The sequence below is a fragment of the Phascolarctos cinereus genome, unplaced genomic scaffold (assembly GCF_003287225.1).
Source record: "Phascolarctos cinereus isolate Bilbo 61053 unplaced genomic scaffold, phaCin_HiC Scaffold_726;HRSCAF=1367, whole genome shotgun sequence".
NCBI classification, from domain to species: domain Eukaryota; kingdom Metazoa; phylum Chordata; class Mammalia; order Diprotodontia; family Phascolarctidae; genus Phascolarctos; species Phascolarctos cinereus.
In genome coordinates this window covers 344197193-344221050 of record NW_027556098.1, presented here as the reverse complement: position 1 = coordinate 344221050, position 23858 = coordinate 344197193, and the positions used below count along the sequence as shown (strand labels likewise).

General features: G+C 37.1%; 1 protein-coding gene across 1 annotated transcript in view; it reads left to right on the top strand.

The window, feature by feature from the left end:
• Positions 1-23858, top strand: part of FREM2 (FRAS1 related extracellular matrix 2) — a 210895-nt gene that overhangs the window by 92490 nt on the left and 94547 nt on the right. Inside the window, 3 exon segments of the mRNA XM_020969996.2 lie at positions 6182-6328; positions 11589-11819; positions 22346-22471. Of these exon segments, the coding sequence (XP_020825655.1) occupies positions 6182-6328; positions 11589-11819; positions 22346-22471 (504 nt within the window).

Sequence of the window (23858 nt, the reverse complement as noted above, 5' to 3'; positions counted from 1 at the left end):
AAAAAAACTTATTCATAACAACTCTTACCCCATTTTACAGATTAGGAAATTGAGACTGAAAGAAGGAAACTATCTTGTCCATAATCACAGAATTAGTGAGTTTTGGAGTCAGGTTAATAGAATTATAGATTCAGAGTCAGAAGGGACCCTCAAAGTCATCTGATTCTTCCCCCTTGTTCTACAGATGAGGAATATGAGGCTCTGAGAGGTTATGATTCTTCAAGTCATAACAAGGAATAAATGGAAAAGTCAGGTTTTGAACTCAGGCCCTCTGATGGCAAATCATTTTAAACTTGAAATCTGGGGCTTTGAAATTAAAATTAATTAAAAATAATAAAATTACAAAGAAAAAAGCCTTGCCACCTACAAATTTTCTCGGAGAAGGGATGCTAATGTGTCGGATGAACAGTATAATGGAAAGAGCAGTTGATTTAGAACCAGAGGACCTGGGTTCCAATCTTATCTCTGTACATTCTACCTAGGTGACATCTGGGAAGTCGATAACTTCTCTGGACCTTTTTCCTCACCTGCAAAATAAAAATATTCGACTAGATTAACCCTAAGGGTGGGGAGGCATGAAACAGCCTGACATACATGGTCAGTGAAGGGAAACCTCCTATTCTCAGTGCTCTTGCTATTGTTTTTGTTTCCAATTCTCTGTGACCCTGTGGACCACGCTGTCCATGGAATTTTCTTGCCAAAAATACTAGAGCAATTTGCCAATTCCTTTGCTAGGAGATTAAGGCAAACAGAAGTTAAGTGACTTGCCCAGGGTCCCACAGCTAGCATCTGAGGTCTCATTTGGAGTCAGGTCTTCCTAACTCCAGGCTCAGTGTTCTATCCATTGAGCCATCTAGCAAAACAGACATTAATTGACTTGCCCAAGGTCATACAGCTAGTGAGTACCCCAGGCTGGATTTGAATTCAGGTCTACCTAACTCCAAGCTCAGAGCTCTATCCACTGAGCCATCTAGCTGCCTCTATTCTTAGCTAACCTCCTTTAAAAAGTCGTGTAGATTCAGCACTCTCACCCTCCTCTTCTAAATCCTCTTCAGTCTAAATTCTGACCTCATCATTGAAATGAAGCTGCCCTCTTCAAAATTACCAAATGATCCCTTAATGGTAAAATCTAAAGACCTTGTTCTCAATCCTCAGCTGTCTTGACCTCTTTGCAGTACAACACTGTCATTCAGTTTCTCCTTTCAGCTATCCCCTACTCTCTAGGTTTTTAAGACTCTAATCTCTTCTTCCTAATTGTCTGACTCCTCATTCTCAATTTCCTTTGCTGAACTTCATTCATACCATGCTTGAGAATTAACGGTGCCTCTAAGGCTTGGACCTCTGCCCTTTTCTCATCTTTCTTTATTTTCTCATTTGGTGCAGTCTTCACCTCCGGGTAGATGATATAGAGATCTACTATACCTAACCAGCCCTAGTCTCTTACCTGAGTTTCCATTCTACATTATCAACTGACTATTGGACATTTCAAACTGCATATCCTGTTGGCATCTCTTAACTCTATGTACCCTCCGATCCAGTTGTACTGATCAGCTTGCTGCGGCTCACAAAGGACAACCGACCCCCGTCTCTTATCTCCATGCACTGCTTTTCCCTCACACTCTCCCTCCTCACCTCTGCCTCTTAGCATCCCTGGCTTCCTTCAAAACTTAATTTAAAGATAAAATTTTTACGAGAAACCATTCCTGGTTCCTTCAGCGGCCACTGCCTTCCCATCTAAGATTACCTTCCCTCTACTGGGTATGTATTTTATCTGTACTTATTTATGAAGGTTGTCTCCTTCCCTACCAAGACCACCACTCCCTTAGAAGATGAGCTTTTTGAAGGCAGGAACTGTTTTGGCTTGTTTTAGGGTTTTGTTCTTCTTGTTTTGTTTTGTTTTGTTTTGTTTTTTTAATCCAAAGGGCTTAGCATACTGTCTGGCATTAAGTGCTTAATAAACGCTTGTTGATTGGATTGGAATGGGAAAACATGAGTTAAGGAGGAATGGGAAATAAAATTAAACAGGTTTGGACCTCATTATGAGCAGCTTGAAAGCTATACAGATGTGTCTAGACTTGGTTTTATAGGTTAAGCAGGCACCATTAGAGATTTTTAAGCAGAAAGATGACAAGATGAAAACAGAATATTGCTTGACAGTAGGACAGAAGAAGCAATGGAGGGAAAATAATTGGAACTATGGAGGCTTACTAGAGAACTCAGTTATTAATTGTCATAAGGAGATAAGAGTAACTGGAGCATAATTTTAACAAATTCTAATTCAACAGGCTTGTTAAAGTGGCTACCATGTGCAGAGCATTGTGTTATAATAGATAGAGCACTGGCCCTGGAGTCAGCAAGATTCCAGGTTCAAATCCAGCCTCAGACACTTGCTAGCTGTGTGACTCTGAGCAAGTCACTTAACTGCTGACTGCCTCAGTTTCCCAAAACATAAAATGAGATTCATAATGTCTGCCTCTCAGAGTTATTGGGAGGATAAAAGGAAATAATATCTGTAAAGTATTTAGCACAGTGCCTACTTCATAGTAGGTGCTTAACAAATGCTTTTTTCCCTCCTTGACTCCCCAAAGAGCATATGGTCTAGCTAGCAGTAAATACAAATACAACTCAAACTAATAAAAAGTATGACAGGATAAATGAATGAAGAAGATACAGAAAGAAGCATTTTGTTAGGTAGAAGCAAAGAAAAAGTATTTGTGACTAGTGGAAATTAGGAAAATTGGCCCTGGAGTTGGACTTTGAAGAATGGATAATTTCTTTTATTTTCACCCATACAATGCTTGTTTCTTCTGCTTCTCCTTTGATTTTCTCTTGGTTAATTAGGAGGCAAGTTGGTTATTTCTGTCCCATAAATATGATTTCTTATCTAGAATGAGCTAATTGAAGTTTTAGGGTACAGGGATACCAGAATGGAAAGAAGAATTGAAAACACTTCTCCCGGCTCTGTCCATTTTTTAGCCCCATTTCAGAAAGAAATTACTCCTCACAGCATTGTTGTTAACCACACTCACCTTTCTCTGAAACAGTTGGGATGCATCAAAGGAAGTCATAATAAGGAGCACCGTGAGGGGAGTGTGATCTCTCATAACCATTTTCCTTTCTTTTACCAAGTACAGTAGCTTTCACGTTAGAGAGATCACACACATTTTCTTTTCTTCTGTTAGATGGACAGCTCCATTTCGCTAGGAAGGTGGAAAAAGAAAGTTTTATCTCCCCAGCACAGTAAAAGAAATGAGGACATTTGTGTGCCCAAAAGAACAGGGTGGAAAACATTGAGGAGATATTTTTAAGTGGCTATAATTAAGGTGAACTGAAGTACTCCCCAGAAGAGTTTGACTAACCCAAAACAATTTTTTTAAAAGTTTTGTTGTTTTTTAAGAAGTCACAAATGTTCCCTTCAATCAGTAATAGAGCAAAACTTGCTCTTCAGCAGCCTCTTGTGGGGAATGGAGGCTTCATAGCAGTGTTACACCTTACCTGGCGAGCCATAGCCAAGGCTAAGTCGTGGGTGAGAGCAAGTGAGGGTGTCTGTTTTGTGGATGTCAGATTAGAATTCTCCTGGTACTTACCTTCCTTGCTCCCTCTCCCAACTTCCATCTCTCTCTCCCTCTTTCCTTCCTTTTCTTGTCCCTTCTTTTCCTCTTTCTATTAACCTATCTATCCTTCCTTTCCTTTAACATACATAGTTTGAAGTTTTGATTATACCTTCAGAAAATAGAGGGAAATTAAACAGTCTGTCCTTTGGAAAAACAAAACAATGTGATTAAAATTCTAACTCTGTGGCATTTTATTGTTGATCAAATATAGTAAGGCACTTTTTTTGAGGAAAGGGGACAGGTCTGTAATATTTCTTCTATGTAGTAAACTACCTGTGATCAGCAACCATTCTTCAAGTTAAAGCATTAAGGAATTAGTTGTCTGGGACACTGAGAGGTTAAGTAACTTTCCCGGGGACCTGAAGCCAATGAGTGTCAGATGCAGGACTTGAGTCTAGGTTTTATTAACTCTGAAGACAGCAGTCTAGCAGCTACACCAGGCATGTGTTTACATGAGGAGCTGCCAGCTCCACCACAGATGTTTCATGAATGCCCATCATCAGTTTGAAAGAACTCTGAAGGTCTTTATTTCTATGAGATTCTAAGTGTTTGAATACACACACACACACACATGCGCACACACATATGCATGCATTTTGTTATTCAGTTGGGTTCAACTCTCTGTGACTGCATGAACTAAAATGTTCGTGAGGTTCACTAGCAAAGATACTGGAGTGATTTGCCATTTCCTTCTCCAGTGAATTAAGGCAAACAGAGGTTAAGTGACTTGCCCAGGGTCACTCCAGGCCCAGCACTCTATATTTACACACACACACACACATACAACATATAACAATATGGAATACATTTCTTTTTTATTTTTGTTTTTAATTTATTTTAAACTTAAATATTAAAACAAATACAGAGTAAGAAAAGAAAAATAAATGTACCGTAAACTTAAATACAAAATAAAAGAAGAAATGGCATTGCCAAGTGCACAGTAGAACATGAGAAGATTGAAAGCATACAGCAATAAATTTCCATTTCAAGAAAGCCTGTATAATAAATACTATTCATTGGGTTCCGAGCTATCCATTTTTGCTTCCTTGTGAGTTTTCTTTTGTTCTCTGCTGTGTAGTTTTTTACTTTGTTCTTTTTTGCTGCTTCCTCTCCCCTCCCCGAAGAAGGCTACAATATGTGTATACACATACACATATACTTACACATACATATATACATATACACAACATATATAGATACACATGCATATACATATACATACACATACATATACTTAGATATCTATAATCATACTCATCTGTAGACATATACATTCATATGCATCTATGTAAGACCACACTATACTTGTTTTTCCTCTGTTTCTCTGAAGCTGGATAATATCTTCCTTCATAGGTCCAAGTCTTTCCCTATTTTTCTAAGCCCATCAACTCATCATTTGCTATACCACAGCAATATTCCAACCTTATACTGTCTAGTTATTTTCAATAAACTAAAACAACATTGATTAATATACCTAGCATATAATGTAGTTTCACTATTTTTCTCTTTTGATTAAATCTATTTTACCTTTAACTTTGTCTGAGATCGTGATTACTACTCCTACTTCTTTTTGGAATGCACTTCTGCATCATGATGTTTGGTTACAATGTTCTAAGACCACATGAAATAAAGCAAAACATTGAAGAATTCAATAATTATTAATAACAAAACACAAAGACTTATTCCCTGTCCATCACTTTGCAGAATAGTTGTATTACTAAATTGTTTCCATTACTTCAATATCTTTAAGTCATTTTTCTATTGATTTTCATGAAAAATTGGCAATTTTTTCCACTGGAAATAAATGTTAATCTTCAAATATAAATAAAATCATATTGAAGAAATCAACGATTTCTTTTAAAATATATATATATATATGTAAATATGTACATATATATGACAGGAAATTATAATCTTCCATCAGAGTAGTAATAATACTTGGAATATCAAGAGCAATTGCTAGGTGTTATTTTTATTTATTTATATCTAGGGAAAAAATAATGATCATTTCATTCTGCCAATCACACATATTGAAAAATGCCCAGCTTCTCTTCCCTCTTTTTTCTTATCAGACCATGATGTTCTCCTTGGTTTTTCTGCAAATGCTCCCATTTTAGCATAATGTGTTAATCTGCTAGTTTGTTGGGGTTTTTTTTTAAGAAATGAACAGAGAGAACTCAGATGAAGTGAGGGGGAAATACAAAGACACAATAAAATGAGACTTGGCTATGGGTTAACAAATAGCACGTTTACTGGCTCACTCAATGGTAAATGAAGTTATAGGGGACTATATACACCAAGACACATTACTAAGGGAACCAAAGAATTCTGTAAGGCAAGGTAGTCAGGAACTGGATAGCAAGTTGTTATAATGTGTTTTTTTTTTACATTCTATAAGTTTAAAACTATATTAGATTGTTTTGTAGGGAGATGTTACATGTAATATGTATCTCTCTTGTGCCAAATCACGGTGATTCTTAGTGCATGCTTAATGTGTTTGTTTGAAATCTAAGGAATGTATAGACAGAAAAAGGATGGCGTTTTGATTTTAACATTCTACCTTCTAGGAGGAAATAAGTTGACGAACCAACATTTTCATCTGAATTGGGCATGGATCTCCTTGGAAAAAGAGTACTATCTGGTCAATGAAGACTTCAAATTTCTGGATATTGTCCTCAAACGAAGAGGTTACTTGGGAGAAACTTCTTTTGTCAGTAAGTTAATTTGGTTCTCCCATTCTATTTCTTGTTGAAAATGTGTGCTTTCTTTCCTGGCACGGGAATCTCAATGGAATTTCTTAGTTCATTTCTAAATCGTATTAATGTATAGCATCAACCAAATTCTTAAACTGCCAATGAGTATGTTTCTACAGATTTATTCTAAGGATTAAATGTTATGGCTCGTCTTGAGAAGTACTGCCCAATGAGATTTGTAATGAGGGCTTCAAGTCACAGGGGACTTCCTACTCTGGATCTTCTTCATAGTTAGGTGTTATTTTCAGTGTGTGGCCCTAAGGCAGGGAAAAAAGACAGGGTACATCAGAAACCTGTTTCTAAAATACGTCCTTCTTGTCTTCAAGTGGCCTTCAGAAATATACTTCCAAAATGAAAAGTTGTTTCTACATTAAGGCTTGAAAACAAAAATGAAATAAATGGCTTAGATATAATAGATGGTAGGGGCAGTGTACTTCCTCTGTGTTTAACATCTAGAAAGCTTTAGGATGTAGCTGTGTAATGAAACTGTTGAAATAGTTGTGTGAAATCTATGTGAACATTCCTGTGATAATGAACAAACAAAAACCATTCAGTAGTAACTCATTAAGCATATAGGAGGAACTTCCTGTCGTGGGTTGCACTTGAATGCTCAGGTGAGCCCTTACAAGTTCCAGAGGAAAAAAGCACACTAGACAAAGGAAGTGTTCTTGGTATTGTAGAGCCTTGCATAGCTGTCATGCTTTGCCTCCTAGTCATCTCTTGCATTTAAAAAAAATACAGAACAAGACCAATGCTAGTTGGAAGACACTCTTCTTCCATCAGATTGTGTTTGATTGTATGCAACTATAACAGAAAGAAAAGAAGGCATGTTTATGGCTTTCGATAGTAGTGTGGTGGTCAACAGACCACAGGGTCATAACTTTCAAGGTAGAAGGGACCTTTGAGTTCGTCCAGACCAGAGGTATTAAACACATGACTCATGGGCCCCTGAATCAAACTTTTAAAAATTAGAAACTGTTTGACAAACTAAGTAAAAACATAACAGAACATAGATAATGTTAATACGTGGTTCTATAAGTCATTTATCCCTTCCACATCATGGGGGTTAAGTGGAAAATACATGTAAAAAATTTGGCCCTCTTTTAGTACCAGAGAAGAAGTCCAAATAATTGTGGTATTATGGTATAAAATCTGTTGATATTATACAATACTATACATATATTTTATGTGTTTCTTAGTTTCTAAACTTTTTTGTGTCTGCTGACCTTGACTTGTCATCTGTGGCTTCTGCAAAACTCCCATCTTATGCCAACCTACAATATATTGAAACCACAATGGGAAAAGTTGCAATGTAGAAGTGATAAGAACCAGAATTCAAACACTCACTCAACAAATATTCAGATGCTTGTCCTTTAAGTCAGTCAGTCAATAAATATTTATTAAGTACCTACAGAGTCCTCGTGCTTACTACTCTGCTGTGTGCCTGTGAAACCTGGACAGTCTCTCAGTGCCCTGGCAGGAAACTGAACCCCTTCCACTTGAATTATCTCAGGAAGATCCTGAAGACCACCTGGCAAGATAAGGCACCAGACACTGAGGTCCTCTTTTGAGCTGAACTGCCAAAAATTCAACTTTACTGTAGAGAGCACAACTCCGTTGAGCTGGCCAGATAGTCTAAATGCCAAACTTATGCTTCCCCAAAAAACTATTTTATGGAGAACTCAATCAAGATAAGTGGTCACATGGTAGTCAGGAGAAGCAGTATAAGGACACTCTCAAGGTATCTCTGAAAAACACTAACATTGACTGTGAGATATGGGAAACACTAGCACAGGAACATCCAGTGTGGGATGCCCACATCAAAAAAGCTGCAGTACTCCATGAGCAAAGCAGAATCACAGAAGAGCAAAGGAAACGTGTGCAGATCCAGAACCACTCCTCTAAATGTTCTAATGGACTGCTTGTGCCCAATCTGTGGTAGTGCCTATTAAATTAATATTGGACTGCTCACCCACAACCAAACACACTGTGCCCTGACTCCAATATAGTGATATCAAGGACAACAACATTAAGTACCTATTATGTGCCAGGCGCAGGGGTATATAAAGAATGGTAAAAGACAATCCCTGCTTCACTGGAGCTCAGTCTAAGGAGGAAACTACGCATATAACCATGCACAAACAAGCTACACACAGGATAAATTGGAAATAATTAGAAGAGGGAAGACACTAGAACTAAAGGGGAGTGGAAAAGGTTTTCTGTATAAGGTGAGATTTTAGCTGGAATTCAAGGAAAGGCAGGGGAAATCAGGAGGGAGATGTGCTGCCTCCAAATCCATTTTGAATGATAAAAAGGAAAGGCAGTAATATTCAAGATTCCTTCCAGCTCTTAAGCTATCCCACAATCAACTGTAATTTGGTTTTGTACTCACATTGAATTGTATAAATATCTTTCCCTCAAGGGAATAAGAAGACCAACTTTATTAATGATAACTCTAACTCACATTTTGGTATAGCTAGCTAGTACAGTGGATAGAGCACCAGACCTGAAGTCAGGAAGATTCATCTTGAGTTCAAATATGGCCTCCGTGACTTACTAGTGGTGTGACCCTGGGCAAGTAACTTAACCCTGTTTGCCTTAGTTTCCTCATTTGTAAAATGAGCTGGAGAAGGAAACCACTCCAGGATCTTTGCCAAGAAAACTCCAGATGAGGTCAGAAGAGTTGGACATGACTGAAAAACGACTGAACAATGATAAGAAAAGCTCACTTTTAAGTTTAGAAAATACTTTACATACATTATCTCACTTGATACTCTCAACAACCCTGTAATATAGGTGTCATAATTATACCCATTTTACAGATGAGGAAAATGAGGTGGGAGGAAGGTTATAGCACATCCTATGGCCACATAACTTTTAAGTGTCTGAGGCAGAATTTTCCTGATTCCAAGTCCAGAACTGTATCCAGTAATTCATCCAACCTTTCATGTAGGGTCTCTCAACCAAACTATCAAAAAGGGAGAAAAAACCAATAAGGTCAATTCCATTTGAGAGAAGACACCATCATCACAAGACTAGCAGCACTATTGATGATCTTATTTATCCCCAAGATGTCTTGGAACATTTCCTCTTTTCTTGGTAGACAATTATAACACAATGAATACATCTGTTTCCTCTTTAGGTTGGAGTTTGTAGCTAAAAAGAAAATCACTTCCTTTATATATCTCGCATGTAGTTAGTTGTTTCCACGAGCTCCTTTTGGATGACAATATAGTCACAAGTGATTTTTAGATCTCTTTCCTGACTGTGGTCACAACCAAATGACATAGCAGTAACACATCAGGACAGTTCCTTTTTCACACTTTGATACAGATCCAAGGCTGGGTTTTATTTGAACTTTGTGCCTGGAGAAGAAATGGAAGCAGGAACTAAAAACAGTCTCTTTAGCAGCACTTAGAATGTTTGTATCTGTTTGCATTTTGTGTGTTTTCTCAGAATGAGCAGCTATCTTTATCAGCCACAACATGGCCAACTAGTGTTTAATCGATAAAGTCAACAGCTGCAAAATATTCTCAGTACATGCTCTTTCAAGACATTGTCTTTGGTTCATTCTGACATGTTGGCTTCTTTTTGGTTGAATGTTAAAACAATGAGCAGTTTCATGCTATATCTGGTTGCTTTATATTTGTTCTGTGTGATTATATGGCTTTCATTTGGAACAAAGCATTTTTTTCCCAATAGACATAGATGTCATCAGCAGCAAAGATACAAGACTCTACCACCGTGAGTGGTTAACCTCACAGAGTTACTAAATAACCTGAGGTGATATAAAGTTGGAAACCTACCCTTGCTGGCCCACACCTTGTCAGTCAGAGCAAACAGGAATAGGATTTAGCGTGCCAGTGCCAGGAAGTAAAGCTCAGACATAAGACTGGACCTTTAGTCTTCAGAACCTCAAAGAGCTGCCTTTCTCTCGGTGTGTGACTCAAGCCTTTATATGTTCCTGATATCTCATCTTCTTAATCAAATATTTCTAGGAAAAAAGAAAAAAAAAACAAAACCTCCTATCACTAAGGCCTATGCAGCCTACTAATATACTCATAAATATTTGGCATCACAGTTAATGTCTGGGGAGAATAGTTAGAAAATTCAAGAATTGTACTTAAGTTTATAGTTGTCTTCACAGTGGTAATTATATAATTGCTTCATTCACAGCCCCCATTAGCAAGATAGAATATGTATAAACTTCACCCATTTCACTAGTATGTTAAACTATCAAAGGCCCCACATTAAGGTGCACAGAGGCTCCTTCACACTTCCAAGTCCTAATTAGGGCCAAAGGGTTTTGTTTAACAATTAATTATCTTTGGGAGAAAAGTATGAACTTTAGCACAGCTCATGAATTACTCAACTGATTTTCCCTGTGCAGGTAATGTTTGGGCAGAAATATTTCTGTTGTGTGTACGTTTTACCATTTGAATGGATTTCTGCACAAAAGTGGGTGGGGTTCACAAGAGGCTGGTTTTTAGTTTAGCTTTGGACCTCATTACTTCCTGTAGAAGAAATAGAAAGAATAAGGTAAAAAGAAAAATTATTTGGCTTTAGAGATTTGCATATATTCTTTCTTATCCTAGAATTAATGAATATCTGACCAACCAGTATAATTAAAGTTAACAAATGAAAAACATTTAAAGTAGATGTAAGCAGTACAGTGCCTGGTACATAGAAAGTTCTATATAAATGCTGGCTATTACTATTATCATGATAGTCAATAAATGCATTGATAAATCAATCAATATATATTGATATTGAGCACCTACTATGTTCACAGCTTCCTGATGTCATGGTCTTTCTTGAGAACTAAAGACAAACAACAATGTAAAAGTGACCTTCTAAGTGCTATTTATGGGCCATACAAGGACGAAAAGATACCTGTGAGGGCCCAGATCAAAGGAGACAGAGTGCCAGGCTAGGAGAGATCTAAGTCTAAATACTATTTTTGACAATTACTAATTGCATTACAATGAGCAAGTCATTTCACTTTTCGTAGCCTTAGTTCTCACATCTGTAAAATGAAGATAATACCTATCATTCCTACATTCAAGGGTTTTACAACACCCTGGCTCAACTGAGGATATATGCTTTGCAGACTTGAGAGAGAGAGAGAGAGAGAATATGAATCAATTCTAAGTAGAAAAACTTGCAAGTGATATGATTTCAAATGAAGTTAAGCAAAACTAATGCAGTGTTTCTTTGAAAGGTATTGGCACACAAGATGGCACAGCAAAAAAAGACAGAGACTTCAAAGGAAAGGCACAGAAACAAGTGCAATTCAACCCAGGTCAGACCACAGCCACATGGCGAGTGCGAATTCTGAGTGACGGTGAACATGAGCAGTCAGAAACCTTCCAGGTGGTGCTGTCAGAGCCCGTCATGGCTGCTTTAGAATTCCCTGCTGTGACAACAGTGGAAATTATTGACCCAGGAGATGGTAAGAGGATTTAATATCTTTTCCTGTTGTTTCTAAAAGTTGACTCCTTTTCACAGGTTCTTAAAAGTGAATTGCGGTTTTAATTTTCCATAGCAAGAACTTAGCACATCTGTATTCAGTAAACATTAGGAATAAAATTAGAAATTAAGTGGAATTTGATTTTTTAAAGTTATGTACACCACAAATATGGTGTAATTCGTATATTCTCTTTCCTTTAGCAGTTCATTCTTTCCATTTTGGCTTGTTTTCCTTAAATCATTACTTACGAGATATTTTGGCATGTGACATACACGGTAAATCAGGCCAACTGATATTTCCCACTTGAAAATTAGGTCCCTTCCTACCATTTCTAACGTCTCATCAATTAGATTTTCAATTGCGACTTTGGGCAAATCACTGAATCTTCCTGGGCCCCAGTTTCTTCCTTTATAAAATGAAAGGGTTGTACAAGAGGTCCTCTGAAACCCCTTCTAGCCCCTAGACCTAAGACTCTGTAAATCTATAAAGTATTACCCAAAAGGCAACAGGGAATAATAATGATAATAATAATATCTAACATTTATATAGCGCTTACTATGTGCCAGGCACTGTACTAAGGGCTTTACAATTATTGTCTCCTTTGATCTTCACAACAACCTTGGAAGGTAGATGTTGTTATCCCCATTTTACAGATGAACAAATTGAGGCAGAGGTTAAATGACTTGCCCAAGGTCACACAGCCAGTAAGCATCTGAGAAGCACATCTGTCTAATTCCTGAACCTGTTCTCCAAAGTTACATAAGCTTTAGTTTCTATCCTTACTTTAGGATAGTACATTGCTTTGGATTTTTTTTTTCTAACTAGTACTTGAAGTCTTAGAGTTACCTCGGTATTGAGAAAGTAAGAGACTTGTCGAGAGTCACAAAAGTTAGCATGTGTTAGTGCCAGGACTTGAATGCAGGTCTTCTTGACTCTAGGACTAACCTTTTCTCTATTTATTCTTAGGTGGCACAGTGGATTGAGGTTGGTCCAAGAGGTGTTGAAAGCTATGCCAAGTGCACGAAGAATGAGAGAGCAAAAGGATGTTCTGTTACGTTCTAAAATGCAATTTATAATAATAGTAACAACTGGCGTTTGTGTAGCACCTACTGTGTGACAGCCTTGGAGCTCCTTGGAAAAAATCCTACTGTGAAAAATACAAGACAATGTATTATCTTTAAGTTAGACTAAAAACTAAAATCTACGTAACTTGAGAGAAGACACAGGTTCGGGAATTAAACAGGTGTGCTACTTAGACACTTAGTAGCTATGTGATCTTGGGCAAGTCATTTAACCTCTGTTTGCCTCAGTTTCTTCATCTGTAAAATGAGGACACGTTTAACTGCACCTTCTTTATTGTGAGGACCAAATAATTGTAAAGTTCTTAGCACAATGCCTGAAACATGGCAGGTACTATATAAATGCTAACTACTATTACTATCATTATTATTATTATTATTAATTGTAGGATCTAACAAAGCATCCTTTTTGTGCTCTCATTCTTCATATACTCAGTACAGCTTTCAACATGTCTTGGATCAACCTCAATCCACCTTGTCACCTAAGAATAAATAAAGAAAAGGCTACCAGGGGTATGGAACCAGGCCTTGAGGCCACATGTGGCCCTCTAGGTCCTCAAGTATGGCCTTTTGACTGAGTCAAGTTTCACAGAACAAATCCCCTTAATGAAAGGGTTTGTTCTGCAGAACTTGACTCAGTCAAAAGGCCTCCCCCGAGGATCTAGAAGGCCACATGTGGCCTCAAGGCTGCAGGTTCCTCACCCCTAGTAGCCATAGAGTCAAGAAGACCTACATTCAAGTCCTGAATCTGACACATACTAACCTATGAGCTGAGGCAACTCTAAGATTTTAAGAAATAGCTGACAACTGGTATTGGTATAGGGACTTTCTTCAATAAATCGTGAGTGTAGACTCATTCCATAACCCTGTCCCCAAAATGCTCGTTTTAATGTTGACTAGATTTTAGACTCTCTTTGATATTGATGGGAATGTGGGATAGCACATACAAAACATATTCCACTTTTCTTTTTTATGATTCTATCCCCTCTGTGCCCTAGTTCTAATGGCTTCAAGCTTTCTTTTAAATTTCTTTGGACTTCAACTTTTTTATCCAATGGTGGTCAATGTGGATGAACATTGTGCTTGCCTCTGACCTTTGTCCTTTCTCCTCCTACTTTCATGGGCCCTCAGGGCTGCCTTTTTCTCAGTCCTGCCTAAAAATGCTGTTTGAGCAGCTTCTGGATGACCAACTTTTTTTTTTTTAATGGAAACCTTTTAGAGGCTCTTCTGAAGTTAAAATCCCCTCGGTCAGAAACCATGGTTTGTTTTTAAATGACCAGCTCACTTTGGTTTCTCAATCAGAGAGCTCTTAAACCTCTGCCAAGATAAAATCAACCTGAGTGCACTCACCAGAGGAGTCATGAAGAAATCTCTGCTTTAGACGGTTAACTGAGCACAGTTACATGTAGAAAATAGAGACTGTATTGTTACAACCTTAATTTTTTGTGAAAAACCCACCTTGCCTCTCATTTAGTTAAATTCACTGTTCAAATATATTCTGGAATCCCATAAAAAGGCAATTAGCATTAGATTTGACTTGGTCAGCATGGTAGAAGGATAAACCAGGCTTTCATCTGGTCCTGAGAATTTGGTGAATGCCCATGTAACAAAGCTTCCTGATTTAAAAGCCTAATTTGTCCTTAATGTCCACTCATGTGTTAAAGTTTTGTTTGAATTCACTTCTGAATACTTGGTTGCTAACTTACAAGGCTGAATTTCCTTGTATCAAGAAAGAAGAGATTTGATTCAATTTTATTCTGCCCTACTTACTATTCATTAGCTCCAGCTGCCTCTTAATGCCCCTAGTCATATGGAATTCAAGGACTTGAAGTGAGCTAAAGAGGCTTTCTAATCTGGAGTCTGTCTCCTCTATCCTGTATCCAAAGAGGACCTACCCTAAAACCATCTTAATTGTCTGTCATCCTTCAAAATCTCCAAAGGAAATCTTGGCTACTTTTCATAATGCATCCTCATGTATGAAACCTGGATAATTAGCAAGTGCTGCTTAATGCCTAGATTGTACTCCTTTTCTTCCAATTTAGAACATTTTTTTCTTGTTCTTGCTTCAGTACAAATAGAGAACAGCCATTCACCTTAGAGTTTCCATTCACGTATTAATAAATCATAGAATCCACAACGGCCCTTTCTTCATCAGATTAAATGACCCTTTGAACCATCCTACAGAGAACAAATTCCCCAAACCTTTGGTCTTTGTGGTTACTTTACGCTAGTCCATGTCTAAATTCTTCATATTTCATAAAAAGTTATAAGGCCTTGGCTACAGACCACACAAATGCTGAGTGGAGAGGAATATTCATGGTTCTTATGTTTTCCTTTCCCAGAACATGACTTCTTAGATTTTTTTTTCATTTTTTTAATTGCTAGACTACAAAAGGCAACATTCTGTGGTGAATAGAGAATTGACCTTGGAACCAAAAAAGACCTGGGTTCAAATCCCTCCTCTGATACACCCTGGTTCTGTGACTTTGGGCAAGTCATAACCACTTGGGCCTTAAGCAATTCCATAAGAGCATTAATTGTGAAGAAGTTACTGACCTGCCTTGGTAAAGGAAGGTTCTCTCCAGGAGTCCCCTCACCATAGAAATCAGCAGTCCAATCCTTAACACTACTCCATTACAAAAACATGCCTGTCTCTTCATAACAAATTGTGAATATCAATCAATCAACAAGTATTGATTAAACACCTCTCTATGCCAAATTCTCTGCTAGGTACCAAGAAAGATCAAAGTGAAATTACATATTACCAAGGGAAATAATGTAAACATATGCAAAGTAAAATAAGAAAATAAAATAAAAGCCATTTTGCACAGAGATGCTAGCAGTTGAGGAGGGGGATCAGGAAAGGCCCATGTCCTCCTCTCGCCACCCAAAGGTAAACTATCAGTCCTTTGATTCCTTACTTATGTGTAGCTATATCTACATCATTTTCCTCTTTACTCAAGTACTTGGAGAATCCCAGGCTTTCATAAAATTGGATCCAATGTTTTTGTGATTCAATAGGACATCCTCAATTGAAAAATCAGTGTACTATAGAGTTCACATAACCAATTGTTATGAAGACGAGAACTTTGTTATCTATTCAAAGGATAAACTTAGTCATCAAGCATGCCTGAGCCTTTGTATACCTTAAGTAGTAGATACCATGTACCACAGCAACACAAGGTTCTAGAAACCCACCCCAGCCTAAGAATTCTTTATGACAGAAGTTGGGTTAACATAGATTCAAACTTAGATGGCCTTATGCAACTCTAGCCCTGGCGCTAACAGTTGTCAACCACTGGCACCTGTCACTTGCCACAAGCATTGGCCCTTCACAGACATAGATGATTACCCAAGTATGGATGTGGTACCCAAGAAGCTATGGGACTATAGGACTTAAGAAGCCTCAGTTATCTTGCAGTGATTCACTACCTATGTCTTAGGAAGGAAAATTTGTTTTGTTAGATGAAAACTTGGGCAAGAAAAGCAGATGTTACATGGGGGAAAAAAAATGGAGGCACATGGCACCCACCACTTTGTAAATGTCAGTGTCTTAATAGGAAAAACTTGATTTATCCCCACTCCATATTACATTTAGAGCATGATTTAAAAAGGAATGATGAATGAAGAAAATGCATTTTATCTTATAGACCCACATAAAATTTAACAAATGTTGCCATGTTTTTCTTTTTTCTCCTTCTCTGTCTCTTTCTGTTTGGAGTCCTACTTTTCTTTTGGTCCAATAAATAATGCCTTGTCTCCTTGTTTCTTCCTTTGCTTTATAGAGAATCATAGAATTTTAAAGCTGAAAGAGATAACCCATCCCTCACTTTGGAGACGAGGGAATTGAGCCTCAGTAGATTTCTTCCTTAGCTTGGCAAAAGCTAAACATTTTCAAACAGTATTATCTGAAGGTTTTCTTTAGCCTTGACTAACCTGAAAAGATTAGATCTTCACTTAGAGATGAGATAATGAGAATTCTTCCCTTGAACAATTCATAGGATCCTAGCATCATGAAAACTTAAAGCTGGGAAAAGACCTTTGAGGTCATCAAGTCCCATTCTACCCTATTCTGCAGATGAAGAAGCTGAGGCACAGAGAAAGTCATTTGCCCAGGTTCACACAATCAGCAAGTGTCTAAAGTTAGATTAATACCCAGGTCTTCCTGATTCCAAGTCCAGTGTTCTATCCACAGTGCCTCTGCATGCAATAACCATCTCACCTTACACTGATTATCTGCCGATTGGGTTGGAATCCCACAAATCAGACCCCACTAATTCCTGGGATCACTAGGTTGAATTCCTAGGAGTGGCCAGTCGAGGTACTGCTGTTCCTTGTATCTTCCCCTTCTTACTTCCAATGCTAAAAGTACAGAAAGCATTCCCACACACCAAAGAACAAATGGCAAATTGTCCATTTGACTGTGTCAAATGACCTGAACAGACTAATTTCTAGAATAGACTTTAACAGTGTCCCTTACCAAACAGAACATAGTGTTTCACTCTGTTACTCAGAATAACCATTTTAAACACAACCACTGTGTGACTTCAAAAAGTTTCTCACCTCTCTGATTCTTACCACTCCACACTCACCCCTCACTTACTACTGATAATGCCGTATATCTTCACTTCTCAAAGAGTCTGTGAGATTTTGTTAATCTTTGTTAAAGTAAACAAATACTCTTAAGGAAAAAAAAACATATCATGACAAATCCTTATTTCATAGACAATTTTAGACACATAAGCACATTTTGATTTTCCAGAAAAACAGGTAGAAAAATATTTCTACTTTATTTTTAAAATGAAGCTTTCTTCTCTTTTAAATTTGTATATTAACGTATTTATAAATACAGACCCCGAGGCTTAAACGTCACTGAACTTATTTTAATTTAAAAATACTTCCTTATAAATTCAATCAATAATATTGTCTGTATTCATGAATGTAAGGTATAATAGATATTTCGCTTGAAAAGCTTCCTTCACTTTTTATGTCAGACCATTTCCAGTCAAAGCATAGGTTTTCTATGCATAGGAGAATAAAACCTTGCTGAGTCTACTGTAGCAGGACTGATCACCTAAAATATTTAAGCAATTCAGTGCTGTTATTTAGAGTGTTTGAAGTCTCTTCTAACCTCTTTATGGAAAGAACTAATTGAATTTTCTTTTTTTGCAGAGTGATGACAAAACATAGACACATATGTGTGTACATATGTAGTCTTGAGCTAATGGATTACATATTTGCACACTTCAGACACTTTTTCATTGGGACTGTATTGGTTTGACTAATTATTTTTTAACAGAGAATAAGCTTCATTCACACAGAAGTGTGGAATTTTGCATGTCTCAAGAACTCTAATGTAATTTAATGAAAAGAGATGGCAAGTTTTATGCACCTTGTATGATCTCAAGTTCGTGACATAGAATTCAGATGACTCAGGAGTTTTTTTTTTCTCCCTAGACCTAAAATTAATTGTAATTTGTTGCACTGTAGGGAATGTAGAATGAGGGGAAACACTGAGAAGCTGATTCATGTTCACTGCTAAATCTGAAGGCTGACGTGTCAAGAACTGATAAAACGACAGTTCATTCTAACTGAGGACAGAGAAGTGATAAAGAAAGGAGGCCAGAACCTCAGCCCTGCCAACATCAGGAGTTTTACTTTTGAACTACATCCATGAACTCTCATTGCAGCGTGTGGGTCACAGCTTTATGTGATTAAGAAATCTTAGGAAAAACAGGTTACAAAAATTTGTTAGCTATAGAATATTTGGTTTCTAATAAGACACAGAAAGGTACAAATGGAAATGATTCTGCTGGGAAAAGTCCTTCTCAAGAAAACTTAAGCTACATGAAATAAATACAGGCTTTATTGATATAAAATATATTCCTTGACAATCCAACATGAGAGAGAGAGAGAGAGAGAGAGAGAGAGAGAGAGAGAGAGAGAGAGAGAGAGAGAGACAAAGAGAGAGAGAGAGAGAGAGAGAGACAGAGAGACAGACAGAGAGAGAGAAACAGAGAGACAGAGACAGAGACAGAGAGAGAGAGAGAGAGAGAGAGAGAGAGAGAGAGAGAGAGAGAGAGAGAAATTAAACATGTAACACTGTGCTAAGTACTAGGGGATACAAATACAAGGCAACGAAAAGACAGTCTCTACCCTCAAGGAGCTTATATTCTAATAGGGAAAGACAATATAAAAAGGAAGCTAGAAAGGGGTTTGTTGAAGAGAGCAGTGAAGAGGGGAACATGGAAGGCAAGGTGGAACCAGGAGAGAAGACACTGTGGGTTCCCTGAGTTTTTCATGTAATGGTGGTGTCAGGCAAGAACTCACCAATCAGAGGTTTTCATGTTTGTACAGTACCTGAGGAAAGTCTTCAGACTCCATGCTATTCTTGAATTGCACATGCAACGCTAAGCCAGACAGCTCTTAGGAGCAGCATGTTCTTGTATATGCTAGATTTCTATTGCAATGTTCCTATTTATTATTCATTTGTGTCTCCATTGTGGTTGATAAATACGATTATTTCTCTTTATAGAGAAAAAAATAAGGCATATACAGGTTGATAGATTTTCTCAGGTTTAGCTTTCAAATATATAACAAATCCTGTGTTCACCATCAGTTGTCCACAGATTTAAATGAGAACACAATATAAACGTATTGTAATATTTACAGAAAGTTGTTTTAATGGACTAAATTTAATACCAGTCATGAGACTATATTTCTTTTCTTGCATCTCAGCAGTTTTTAAGAACTCACTTTATCCTATTAAATTTTACAGAGTAGAGTTTGTCTTTATCTGTCTTTGTCTCATATGCTAGGATTTGGTCAGCTTCTAGAGCAAGGCTTTTTCGTGTATGTCATGGAACTCTTTATGATTTTGGAGAAATCCACCAGTCCCTTCTCTGAATAATGCTTTTAAATGTAGCATAAGTTTATAAAGGAAACCAATTATATTGAAATATAATCATGGAAATTTGTTTTAGAAATTAAGTCCAATGGACCAAGGTTAAGAACCTCTTCCACGGAGAGAAATGTTTCCTTCTCAGAGTGCTAACAACAACTTTATTTTGGCTTCCAAAAACCACTTGGAACCCTAAAGTAACAAACAGTGGCAGTGCTAGTAATCATAAATATTTTTCTATTCAGAAAATGTTGTTCCAGTCATGCCCATTAGCTCACAAAGAAAACAATGGATGTAACTTAGTTTCATTTAATACAAGGAACAATAATATTTATGGTGTCATTTCATCCTCTTCTATTACTGAAAGATTCATTCATTCACTCATTCAATTAACCAAGATGTACTGAGCACCATTTTTTTTTTCTCTAACAGTGGCAGATCTTCTGGGCAACACTTATTTTCAAGCAGAAGAAGCAGTTCCTAGATACATAGTGTTTTAATTATTTTCTTTCTGCTTCTACTCCTAATTTTCCAGAATCTAAGTCTGACTTGGCAACCCTTTTTAATCTAATTGAAATTGGCCTCTTTTTTCCCCACTCTTGTCTTTGCTCTTTGACTTCCAAGGCATTCCTACTTCAGGATAAATTGATCATGATGCTGTAAAAAAAAAATTTACACCATCACTAAATGAGCCCAAAATGCTATGCCCACTTGAAGCAGGCTGCACACATGACGTTATCAGCTCTCATGATAAAGTGAAGTACAGAAAAATGTAACAAAAATTTCCATCAAATCAACCTTTCCTCTTCTACACCCCCCACCACTTTCTCCCTCAACACATCCAGTCACATTTCCTATAGATAAAAGAATGCCCAAGGGAATAGATAAGCCTGGTACTGTGCCCTCAAGGTCAGTAAGCCCAGGCTTTGTCAAACCAAGTGGAGGAGTGAATTCCAGAGCTGAAGGCCCCCCACAAAGATTACCCTACTTTACTCTCTTTCATAATTCAAGTCTACTGACAAATGGAAGGAGTGCTGCCCTGCCTGACTCTACAGGCTTAAGTGGTCCAGGGTAAGAAAGTGATATGCAAGACTCAAACCACATGGGGCTTTAATAATTAAAATCCAACACACGGAATTTTTCAAGTAAATTTTATAAATACGTGCCTGACTAGTACAGATGAGTTGAATGTGTGTTAATTATAATAAATACCACCCAACAAGTGGATTTTCTGTACAAAGTGTGACTTGCAGGTTTCATGCAAGATAGAGTTAAATAAGTCCACTGGCAAATACCAAATTTCTTTTGATGATGGAATGACTTTCCCTATATTCAGCTGAAAGAAAACGACACTACTAAAGCATTATACATATCAACTTTGTGTAATATGTGTTGCTTTTTTTGTTGCAAAGTTTGATGAAAATCTCTACCTTGAAATTGAGCGTTGTGAGTGAGTTTTTGGTTTAAAAGGAATCAGAAATAATGAAATCCTAACTCATAAAAGTATAGTTAATTCAAAGCTGAATTCTATTTCATAGTCTTATGCTTTTCAACTAAGAATATGGGATAAATTAGCTAGATAAAAACAACTGCTGTAAAACCAATTCAGATAATAAAACTGGAATTTTTTTAAATTATATTTGTGAAATCTTAAGACCACAGATTTTGTCAAATCAGTATGGTGACATTTTCTATTAAGTATTGTTTTCTTGCCTGTGGTATTTCTAGTATTCTTTGACCATCAGAGAGTCATGCGGTACAGTGCCTCAAAGAGAACATGATGAGTTGTTTTCAGTATTTTTTTTAAAGAAAATTGTCAACAAGGCATTTATGCAATAAGTTCTAAAGTAACTATGTCAAACAGTCATTTACTACAGTGCTATATAATAAATGTCTTGGAAAATCATTTAAATCATCTGTATGAAAATTTCTTATTATTATCCTTTTTTTAATTTAGCCTTCATATACCATTAAAAAAAGAGAAATTTATATTTGTATGAGTACACTTGTATATATCTCAGTTACTCTTCTAGGGAAAGTGTCCAAATAAATGTTTCTTTATATCTGATGAATAGAGTCCTGAATTCCAAAGGAATTTCTGCTTTCAAAAAAAAAAGTATACATTGCATGATTATCCCTCTAAGCATGCAACATCCAAAATGAAAGAGATTAAATTAATTTGCTGAAGTTTCATTCTCTGCCAAGAGGCCAAAACTAGTTTTCAGGGAAGGTATGCCAGAAGCCCTTACTTAAGTGAGAAAAAGAGATTACAGAAGAGATGAAAGAGAAATCTTTTTTTTTTTGTAACTCCCAAGGAGATGATGCTTTGGCACTGAGTTTGTATGTTTTCAATGTTTGTCTCCTCCCCCCCCCACTTTCCCCCTACCCTCACTATTGTTCTGTAGTACATTATGAAACGAACAACAGCAAAACAAAAACAAAAACAAACACTGGGGAAGATGCTTGTTTCACAGGTGATGATCTCGGGAAGTGCAGTAATGACTGTTTATTCTATGTTATCTCTGCAGAATCAACAGTCTTCATTCCTCAGTCTGTCTACACCATTGAAGAAGACATTGGTGAATTGTTCATCCCCATCAGGAGAAGTGGAGACGTGAGCCAGGAATTAATGGTGATCTGCTACACGCGACAAGGTAGTACAAGTCAGGTTAAGTACAAATAATGATGGAAGAAAAGGGAATCCTCTCAAGGCAAAGACACAGATAGGTTTACACTAAGAGCAGCTGCCTTTCCTTTTGACTAATGGGTAATGAAGCTCAGGAGACATTCTTTACCAAGCATCTAGGACTACTGAATAAATAGGTTTACTTTTCCAAACAACCTTAAATGCCTTGGGTACAAAATACTCTAAATTAAAGGAATTTGAAGGTTCTACATGGTAGATTATTGATGGTGAGCTTTAGTGCAGGGGTATCAAACATGCTCCCCATGTATCCGACAATGCTCTTGAGTGCAGCCAAAGCAGATTAAAATATAATTGGGAAATATTTAACAAAATACATAAAAATATAATATAACATAATTAATGTTAATTTGTGGCTTCCTAAGTCAGTATTTGAGTTTGATATCTCTAATTTGATGGATCAAGACTTAGGAAGAGTAGTACAGGGGATAGAAAGCTGGAGTCAGGAAGATCTGAGTTCAAATCCAGACTCAGATATTAACTAGCTGTGTGACCCTTATGTGTAAAATGGAGATAAGAACAGCACCTACCTCTCAGGGTTATTGTGAAGATCAAATGAGATAATAATTATGAAGTGCTTAGCATCATGCCTGGCACACGGTAAGCACTACATAAATGTTTGCTATTATTATATAGATAGGTGGTGCAATGGATAGTATGGTAGGCCTGGAATAAGGAAGACCTGAGTTCAAATCTGGCCTTGGGCACATACTAGCTATGTGACTCTGAACAAGTCATTTAACTCTGTTTGCCTCAGTTTTCTCATCTGTAAAATGAGCTGGAGAAGGAAATAATGAACCACTCCAGTATCTTTGCCAAGAAAACCCTAAATGGGGTCATGGAGAGTCAGACACAACTGAAATGAATGAACAACAAAAACAATTGTTGTATCCTATACTTAAAATCTGGTCAATCACTTAACCATTCTGGGCCTCAGTTTCCCTATTTATAAATTGAGCAATATTATAACTATAGTACTAACTCCTCAGATTATTGTTGTACGGATCAAATAAGAGAATATATATATAGAGAGAGAGAACATCTGAAATTTTATAGTTTAACTACACCTGACCAATATTTTGTTTCTTAAAGACAAATACAATATCTTTCCAAGGTATTTATATGTCTTTCTAGTTTAATTTATTAGAGCTTAAAGTCAGGACCAACTCATATTGGATTTGTGGCTCACTTTTCCATAGGTCTAATCCATCATCCATTGACAGGTACTGATTTTCTCTAGCATTCTTGGGCTGTTTTGATCTTCCAGTAGAAGGAATAAACCAGTTCACCCAGGAGGATATCTTAGCAGGGTAAATCATTACAGTAAAATTAAAGCA